At 48.1% G+C, this 10,019-nt stretch overlaps 1 protein-coding gene across 2 annotated transcripts in view; it reads left to right on the top strand.

The window, feature by feature from the left end:
* Positions 1-9,791, top strand: part of ZMYND10 (zinc finger MYND-type containing 10) — a 19,101-nt gene extending 9,310 nt beyond the window's left edge. Inside the window, exons 5-10 of one of the 2 annotated variants that reach the window (XM_019547453.1) lie at positions 211-311; positions 4,224-4,396; positions 4,937-5,062; positions 8,066-8,187; positions 8,532-8,657; positions 9,486-9,791. In XM_019547453.1, the coding sequence (XP_019402998.1) occupies positions 211-311; positions 4,224-4,396; positions 4,937-5,062; positions 8,066-8,187; positions 8,532-8,657; positions 9,486-9,582 (745 nt within the window). In that variant the 3' untranslated portion in view covers positions 9,583-9,791. The remainder of the gene's footprint in view (positions 1-210; positions 312-4,223; positions 4,397-4,936; positions 5,063-8,065; positions 8,188-8,531; positions 8,658-9,485) is intronic. The other variant, XM_019547454.1, reaches the window with a different exon arrangement.
* The last annotated feature ends 228 nt before the right edge of the window (positions 9,792-10,019 follow it).

Raw genomic sequence — 10,019 nt, 5'->3', positions numbered from 1 at the left:
GGTTCAAGCACCTACACTGAACACCTTCAAGAGCAAATTGGATGCTTATCTTGCTGGGATCCTATGACCCCAGCTGACTTCTTGCCCTTTGTGTGGGGGGCTGGACTCTGATCTTTCAAGGTCCCTTCCAGCCCTAATGTCTATGAATCTATGAAAATCTATGAAAGTTTTGGGGGTGGTGTTTTCACTGGTTTTTGGTTTTGTCTGAAGCCTGCCACTGAGTGCACTGACACGGATGCTGAACACACACAACCTGCCCTGCCTCTTTGTAGAGCTGTTGGAGCACTGTCCATGGAGCCGCCGCACGGCAGGTATGGATTATACTTTTTTTCACCTGTGGGGATGCTGCACATTTTACTTGGAACAGCACTGGGTAAATGGGTTCCCCAAATAGGGAGAAATAGCTGAAAGTTGTTCCCTCAGTCTTAATCCTTTTCAGATTTTACTTAGATTTCTTTCTGGCCAGGCCCATCTTCCTCCCATTCTTTTTGGGTATGGGATGTCACTTCCTGCACAGGGTTACATGGGCCAGTTGACAGATACAGCACTGCTGAGGTAGGGGTGGGGTGGTAACAACATCTTCAAATATGTCCCCTATACCTCTCATTGAAACCTGGCAGCTCATAGCCTGATCTTGACCAACAAAAGAGATCACTACAAACCTAGTATATCTAACAACCCCTTTCACCTCATCTTGTACATCCAGGCTGAGACCATTGCTTGGTACCCTTTCTCCCTGGCATATCTACACTGGCATTTCCTATTTATCTACACAGCTTAGAACACTTATCAATAAGAGCCTCTTTTCTAATGAATTCTACCTATAGTGAGCACCAGGATGTGTTATGCACAAGGATCTGTTTTAAAAGACCTATTGATCAGTCCTAATCTCCCTTGGAAACAGTGCCCTCTTTCCTCCACAACTGGCATCACTGAGACCCCATCCAAACTGGAGTTCCAAAGAGGCTTAATAAGCATGCTTCAAGCCCAGTTTAAAGGCATTCTTAGAGTGGAGCAGATCAGTGGCTATACACATTAGTGTTCCCATCAAGGTTGACAACCATCAGTAAATTTACTGTCATAAAAATTCAGGCTAAAATGGCTATCAGTGAAATCAGTAAAAAAAATTAGCTGTCAGTGAAAACATTAAGCAGCCAGATCTTGATTGAAGCTTGGACAGACATAGCACATTAGCACCACTTGGTGTCCAAGTGGGAACACAACACCATGCAGGGAGCATTCTCTCAGCCATGTGCTACTGCTGCTGCTGCATGCCAGGTGGCCTTTAATACTACTGGGTTACATATAGGCTTCTTATGGGAGTCTGGGCTGGGATGGAGGGAAGCAAGTCTAGCAAAGAGTAGGCTGGGGGAGCATTTTGGTGCAGGGTATGGTCAGGATATCAGGGTATGGAGTGAGTAGGGGGTCCCTAACAAGTGAGGAAGGAGGGTGCCAGGTCAGCATAGCCTAAAATCATTGCTGCAGTCAAGCAGAGTTGATAACCCCCCAAAAAAATTTTTGCTGCAAAATTTTTACTGACAAACTTTTATTTACTATGGCCCATCGTAGATGCCTAAATTAGAACCCAGCCCTTCAAATTTGCAAACCCAGCAAAGCCTGGCTGAAGAGTTACATTTACAGTTTTTGCTGAAACATTTTTACTGATATATGTTTTTTTAATAAGTTTGGCTGTCAGTAAATGTTTGCAAATTGTTAGTAAAACATTTTCTTGTGTTGGCAACCTTGGTTCCCATGTTTTCAGCCACTACCCAGTATGATTAATCTGGGAAATGTTGCCTATGAAGGCAGAGCTGCTGCCTCTGCAATAGCAAGTAAAGGCACGTAAGTATAGAGAGCACAGCCATGATCCCTTCCAGGTTTAAATCGGACTCCAGAAGCTACTAGTTATCTTTCTTCATGGACCCTGCTATTCAGTTCTTCTGTTCCTTTTCTTTCACAGTGTCCCTGGCCTTAAACACTCTGCAGGGCTCTCTTCCTGTAGCAGAGCACTAAGGTGCCTGCTACTGGTAGAGCTGAGATAGCTGCCCAGGTGCCAGTTGCTAGGGCAACCAGAGGGAGGTAGGAGCCCTCATCTGCCAGGTGTCAGCTGACCTGAAGGGACAGGGCTAGGCTCCCATTTAACCACACAGGGCTGAGGCCAGGCGGGCAGTTCCCTGCTGGCAGCTAAGGGGGAAGGAGCTCTGCTTGAGTGAGCAAAGGGTAGAAGCCTGAACATCTGAGCAGCGTGATACTGGTGAGAGATGGAGAACCCTTGGGGTGGCTCAAATGTTGTTATAGCTGGGTGGCTTGAGCTTATGTTATAGCCCAGGGGCTTGTGTTTTGTTTGCTGTTAAACCGGTGGCTTGGGTGAGGCTATAAGGGGATGGAAGAGGCCTCATAGGGGACTCACAGTAGAGTGGGGACCCCAGCCCCAGAGAGTGGGGGCGGCAAATTGAGAGGCCCCAGAGAGTGGGGGCAGCATATTGAGAGGCCCCAGAGAGGGGCAGCGCTTGGGAAACCCCAGAGAGGGGGCGGTGACTGCCAGATGCCAGAAAAGAGCAGCATCGGGAGTGTGCCGACCCCGAGCACCAGACAGGGTGCAGCACTGGGAGTGTGCTGACCCCTAGCACCAGACAGGGCATAGCAGGGGGAGTATGTCGACCCTGAGTGCCCATTAAGGCACCAAGCGAGGCAAGGCTGTGGAAAGCCAGAGCGCCAGTGGGGCATAGTGTGAGACAGGGCTGCAGAGAGCCTGACCACCAGTGGGGCGCAGAGTGAGACAAGGCTGTGGAGAGCCAGAGCGCCAGTGAGGCGCAGAGCAAGACAGGGCTGCGGAGAGCCCGAGTACCAGTGAGACATCGAGTAAGACCAAAGAATGTCTGTTACATCTGCGAGGCTTGGGGTGTGGTAAAGGGGTGGTTGGAGCCACGCATAGCCCATAAGGCTGGGGGTGCACAGAAACACCCAATATAGAACGAGCTAGTGTACAACAGGAAACCGTGGCCAAAAGAACGGAAAGGCAGCCTCCCTGTAATACATATATAACATCAAAGACGTGGTGGGCGAGAATGGAGGATGCCCTTTAGGCAACTTGGCACGGTAAGGGGGCACTAGGGGAGAGCACAGTGACCCCTAGGATGCCCTGCTGTCACACTCCCCCACCACTGATCCTTGGGTTAGGGAATTTTTGCATGCAAGAACTTTAGTGCCAGTGAACACTAACTTTATGCTACAGAGTTCATGACACCTTCCTGTCACTGGAGTTCTTTTGCACCCCATCTTTGTCAGAGAAGGAATGCTCCCCCAGGTTAGAACATACCGGCCAGCAGGGGGTGTACCAAATCTTTGTGTTGGACAGCACAGAAGAAAATGAGAGCATCTAGCTGAGCTGTCAAAGACTTGCTGAGTGGAGATGTTTGGTCATCAGCTGCCAGATTGCAAGGCAGGGGGTAGTATGGGAAATTCTGCTCTTCTCTGCAGAGTCTGCTTAGTCTGTGAAGATGGGGAGTGGCAGGGGTGTAGAGATCACAACTTATAAAGTAGCCACAGTCAAAGGAGGAGGAAACTCTGCCAAGTGCTGAGCTCCATTTACACATTTAGCTGAGCTCTGCTGCTGCAGAGGAGAGGCTGGCTGGAAACATTGGGGGTTTCCCTCTTCCTCTCAACAGAGTTTCAAAGTCAGAAAATCAATCCCTTCTCACCATCACAGATTGAGAAATATCATAGGGAAGCTTTGATATAAGGCCATGATATAAGGCAGACTGGCTTTAACATCCAGGCAACCCTCAGGGTCAGGGGGCAGAATCCTACATGTCTACTTAGGTCAGTGCAATGACACTTGCTCTGTGTTGCATTTCATCCTAGACAGGCTAAGGCCTATGTTCCCTGATTTCAGTTTATTAACTGAGTGAATACTCAGGTGATAGAGCCTTGGGATAGCTCTGTCTATTCTTATCTTGGTTACTAATGTATTTCCCATAGTACCTCTTTAATATATTTACACTCAACATACCTGACACTGCTTTATCCTCAAGATACAGGGAGGAAATTGAAGTACAACACTGAGTAACTTGCTCACAGTGACACAGGAAATCTGTGTAGAGCAGGGAATCAAATGTAGGTCTTCTAAGTCCTCAGCTAACATCCTCACCAGTGAACCACCTTTCCTCCAGTGTCTGTGCCTCACACTCTGTCTTAACTATATGCGGCTCTGTTTCTCTCAGGCAAGCTAAAGAAATTTGAGAATGGAATGTGGTATGTGGTGCCCCCTGAAGATCATGCAAAGATGACCAAGCTGGATGGCCAGGTGTGGATTGCCCTCTATAACCTCCTCCTGAGCCCAGAATGCCAGCGGAAATACAACTTTGATAGCTTCAATAAAAACCAGCTCCTAAAGGTATGAGACTTCAGGTTGTAGTCTGTACATGGGCACAGCACACTGCCAGACCAGGGAGCAGCAGAACTTTCACTGATACCCGCTGTCTTCATCACAAGTTGTAAAATACCAAGTCACCAGTTCCCACCAGGTCACCAGTTCCAAGATGGTTTCTCAAGTCCCCTTGTTGTAGAGGCAAATCTATCACCAATTAGCACAAATGTGCATCTTATTGACAAATCTTGGAAGAGAGGCCAAAGCCTGAAAGGGTCACGAAGAAGACAGCAAGTCCCTTTCAATCTGGCTTGGGAAGCTTGCATTGTAGCTGCAGTTTCTGTGGAGAACTAGGGGCTGCCAGTCTCCCTCCTTAGTGAGAATTTTGCATGTGGGTTAGTGAGGTGCAGAGCATTAGCTTTGTTGCTTTAAGAAGGGTTAGGCTGCTTACAGACAGTGCTCATGGGGGCCACTTTTCTGACAGCTTTTTTTTTAACCAGTCTGTCTTGTGGATGTTTTTTTGCTTCACATCATTCCAGTCACTCTCTCTTTTCCCTGCTGTTTCAGCTCCGTACATTCTTGACTGATGTCCTCATTGATCAGTTGCCAAATCTGGTGGAGATGCAGAGATTTCTGAGCCACCTTGCAGTGACAGAGCCTGTTCCACCCAAAAAGGACCTCATCTTAGAGCAGGTATCCACTGCCAGCCTCTCCTCCATCCCAGTCTCACTTCTCTGCTCCATGTTGTCATTCCATAGTCCCATCTCCCAGCAGTGAAGGCTCAGTGGGCTTTCACAGCACTGGGGGACATGGTGCCTTGAAGAAAGTGAAGGCATGTCCCAGCACTGGCCCTGCATTTTGCACTCCTTTTTAACTCACATCAGCAGCAGTCATTGCTTCCTTGTCTGGGTGTGGGCCTCTGCTATGCCATCCCCACAGACCAAGCAGGAAGCTATGAACTGGGGAGCTTGCCCTTGGTCTGACTTATGGTGAGATGGAAGAATGGAGTCACTGGAACTCACAGGAACAACATAGGAATATCAAGAAGAAGGCTGGGTGAGGACTTGAGGGGTGGGGTCTATGTTCAGTTCCTGTGTGATTACTGATTTTCTGTGTCAGTGTGGACAGGTCACTCAGACTCTTTGCCTCAGTCCACCTCTATCCTTTGGGGATAGCAGTACTGTTCAGCTTCAGAGGGGTAGTGAGGGTAAATACCTGATAGGTGTGAAGTGCTCAAATACTGCCAAATTAAATAGCTCCATGGCTCAGCTCATACCTGCCTTTTGTATTTACATACAAGATGTGTCTACACATTGCTGTACAATGACAGTGCTATGGCACCATGCTTTAGTACTTCCTTTTGGAAATACTAAAGCATGGAGCAATATGGGCTGTTACTGCACTGTGCATGCTGCGTACGGGTAAATTTCCAAGCTATGTCACTGTAGTGGCGTGCTATGCTGGGGGGGGCACGCTGCTATAGCTACATAGCTGGTGATCACATGTAGACCCATGTGATCACTATGTCGCTGTAGCGTACTGTACAGTGACATAACACATTGCTGCATCACCGTAAGGCGATGTGCAGACACATCCACAGTAACAGATTCCTAATCTCTCCACAGCCCAGTGCCCTGCTTTCTCTTCTCTGACTGGGTGTTCCTTGCTTCACACTGTAGCACTGGCTGAGCAGGGAGCAAGGCAACAGGCAATAGTTCATGGTACAACATTGCGTTACAAGCAAACACCATGGCTTCAGTGAGTTTCTGGATGAAGTGCCTAAATAGAGGAGGCAGTAGCTAGCTTTGACAATTTTAACTCTTTGTTTAATTTATTTGTTATAACTCTTCATCTCCCTTCCATTTACTGTAGCCCCAAACAGAGAGGCCCTTATTACAGACCTTAGACTTGGAAACTTGGTTCTTTGCTCAAAGGGAGAAGACCAGAATAGTTGTACCACTCAAGTGATCCAACTATGTGGGCATTTGCAGTAAAGATATGAGCCAAACCAGTCTCTGCAAAGTCTGAGGAACTGAGGGTTCTCAAGGGATGTGGTTGCTGGTTTTGTGACGCATACATTAAGAGTTTATACAGATCCTGCAAAGAAACGTGTTCTCAGTTACTTTGAAAGAACACTTAAATAATATCTGGGGGGAGGGGAAGGAAACCCAAAATTATGTGCCAAGATACGATAGGTTTGTTCAGAATGAACTTGAACAGAGCTGGCACAGCTGACACCCCCAGATGGCAGGAGCTGCAGAAATGAAGGCTCTTGTACCTGTACTGGTAACTATGTGCAAAGGGTCAGAGAAGACTACTGCTTAATGGGAGAGAGACATTGCAAATCTGATCAGGGCTAGAGCTTTCACAATGAAGGTGGATCTGACCTAGACCCTGAATTGGTCACAGGTGAGTTGGATGAGGTTGAAGTGTGCTGGTCATACTTCTTGGTATGGGAGAAAAAACAGAAGCATTACTAAACATGGGCTACAGTCCAGAAGGCTGGGACTGGGAAGTTCAGCAAGCAAAGGAACAGGAGATGACAATTTTGTCAGTGATGGAGTGGAGGTAGCTGTGGATTAACTCCCATATCTGGACTGATCACAGCAAGCCAGTGATGTTGGCAGCCATCACTCTGGAGGGTTTGTATTTGGCCTTTAAATGTGCTTCAGTTTTAGCCTCATCAATCTTCTTTTAAGTTTGCATTTCTAACCTGCCTGTAAGAGGGATTCAGCCTCCCAAGTGGGTTGAGTGGAGCCAGCTGCACTCACATGCTGGATGCAAGTTCTCCCCAGCAAGCAATGAACTCACCACTGTCACTGAGCCAAGCCATGATGAAAAGAGCTCTTTCCACTTGTTGCGCTCACAGAAGAGCCCTCTTCTCTCCATCTCTGCACAGCTATTTTTACTGTGTGGAGACGGCAGCTCCATTTTTGAGGCAGCAGCTTTCCCTCTGGAGCTCAAGCTGTTCTTGGCTAGTTTTTACTCTTTCACATGGAGACGGCCCTCCCCTGCCCATGTCTGTTCAGAAAAATGATGAGTGGAAAAAGTTCTGGCTTCAGGGGAAAAACTAAATCAGGCTGGAGGCTCTGGACTGCTGAGTTCAAGCCCCTGGCTGGGCCTCTTTCTCCCAAGCTTGGTGAGAGCACTTTATGGTACTGACTAGGGCACTATTTCAAGCTCCGGTAATGATCTCATGCTCCCTATCATTAAGGCTGCAGGGCCAGCACCTGGAGGGAGATGTAGCCTGGTTTTGCTTAATGCTAATTGCCTCTGCTGGCTGAAGGAATCTTCTCTTTCTCCATCAGAAAGAGGGAAGTGGTACTGCTATGGGCATTGGTGTGGAAATCAGGAGGATTTAAGGAAACAAAAGTGGGAAGGTTGAGCAGGTCATGGGCAGCAAAGTGTCTCCCAGAAGAGGGGATGTTAGTAGAGCAGTGTCATGCAGCTGGCAGGGAGGCGCTGTGGCCTCCTAAGTGGAGAGAAGGACAGGGTTCTTCTCAGGAGCATACTGATGTTGCTTCCAGGGATCTGCCATCTTTCTTCATCTTCTCTGTGTATGTGTGCACATAGAGCTGTCATTAAGTTTGTTCATCCCTATGCACATACACAGATCTGTCCCCTGGCTTTTATTACAGTTTATAACACCTGTATGTGACTTCCTTTCCCCTCCCCCCCCTTCTGCTATCCCAACAGGTTCCTATCATATGGGACCGCATCATCAAAGAGAACTCAGGGAAATGGCAGGCAATTGCCAAGCACCAAGTAAAGCACATGTTCAGCCCCTCTGAAGAAGAGCTGAAACAGCAGGCATGCAGGTAAAGCCTTCATCCCAGAGTGCTCAGATGCACTGAGCTTTTTGCTCCACAGAAGCCTGTTCAAGTCCTCCTTTCACAAGGCTCTCCAGTGCAAGAGGCCCAGCATGGCCATCAGCCCTGTTAGCAAGGGGCTGCCTCACACAAACAAGCAACTAGGATAAGTCTCTCATATCAGCAAGATTGAGATCCTGTAACATTAGCCTGGTCTGGGATGGTCTGTAGTAATGTAAGTCTTGCAGCCTCCATTCTATGCCAGGGGCTGCTTTCAGGATAGATATAGCCTATCCCTTCCTTAGTTCAGTGAATGAGTCTGGGCACTTCCTTTGCTTTCTGTTCTAAACTAGATGGGCGCAGACGTACAACCTGGATGTGATGGAGGCTCTCGTCCCTGAGAAACCCAAATGTGGGATGTGTGGCTCTGAGGCAGCAAAGCGCTGCTCTCGCTGCCGGAACGAGTGGTACTGCAAACGGTAAAGCCCCCATGCAGCGTTTGATTTGTCAGGGCTCCTGGCTGCCTTCAGGGCTTAGCTGGGTTTCCAGCCTATCCCTTGAGAGCAGCTGGATTAGAACTGTACAGGGGGATCAGGACATGCCCACAATGTGACTCAGTCCTTTCTCTGAGGCAGGCAGGGCTCACTGTTAGGTAGCAGAATGATGTTGGCTCTTGCAGTTTCTGCTGCCATAATGGTAGTTTCAGTACTTGATGTATTTACTCTGGCACATGGGCTGCATGAGAGTCAACAGGTATCCAGTTAGTGTAGAAATTCATAACCCCTAAACTCCCAGTCAACATTGCTGGTCTGTCTGCTCAGCTCTCAGTGTACCACACTGAGTCCCACTGAATCTCCTGTGGGTTTGTTGGCATGACAAGCAAGAAGCCTCTCCAGGAGCTCTCTCATTCTTCTCATAAAGAGACTAGTGCATTTTATGCTGATTGTGTATAGTGCTGGTGACTGCTCAGCATCCTCTGTGTTATCAATGATAAAAGCTACAACAAAGCATTCATGGATTGCCCCATTCCCCATATACCTGAAGTCTCTTTGCCCTTAATGCCTGAGGCTAGCAAGGAGACAAATGAATGTCAGCTGCTTTGTAGATATGGGCATTATAGCAGACCCCCTGTTTCATGTGGGCCAAGTCACAGGGAGATGGTACTGTAATTTTTTTTTGGCACTAGCCGGCCCTAATTTGAACTACTAGGCTAGAGTGAAAGGCCTCCAGAGCCCTTACCAAACCCTGGATCTAGTCCCCACTCTATTCCTTTCTAAAATCTTTCTCTGTCCCATTCCTCTCTGTAGGGAGTGCCAAGTGCAGCATTGGCAGAAGCACAAGAAAGCTTGTGACCTCGTGGCTGATGCTGCAAAGAAAATAGGAGACCTGAACATTCAGCCATAGTTGCAGCACCCAACTGCAGTCTTCCTGAACCATATTCCTCCTCCAAGATCTCCCAGTGTACAGAGCACACAAGGCTTCAGAGAGTCCCCAGTTCCAAGTAGGACAGGCAGCTTCTTGTTCATCTGAGTTAGTGTGCCAGGCCTCAGCTGGATGCTGCTCTAGAAGAGGCTTTCTCTGGGTCTAGGAGATGTACTGAACATTGAGGTCTCCAACCTAAGGAGTATCAGAAAGACCCAGTGACTCAGAGAGCATCTTTGTGGTCCTCCAGGCCTGTGAGTAGTGCTTTCTGCTTTCCACTCCTTTTGGTCCTCAAGGCCCTGTTACCTCCTGGTCTGATTTTAGCTGTACATGAGCCACTTCAGATCTCAGTTTTACAGTCGGTGCCCTCCATACTCCACAACACTGAAACAAATGCACTTTGCAGAGAGAGTTCAGCA

This window comes from Crocodylus porosus, unplaced genomic scaffold (assembly GCF_001723895.1).
Source record: "Crocodylus porosus isolate Cpor-Errol unplaced genomic scaffold, CroPor_comp1, whole genome shotgun sequence".
Taxonomy (NCBI): domain Eukaryota; kingdom Metazoa; phylum Chordata; order Crocodylia; family Crocodylidae; genus Crocodylus; species Crocodylus porosus.
The sequence above is the reverse complement of the archived record's forward strand: the minus strand, read 5'-3'. Positions and strand labels throughout refer to the sequence as shown.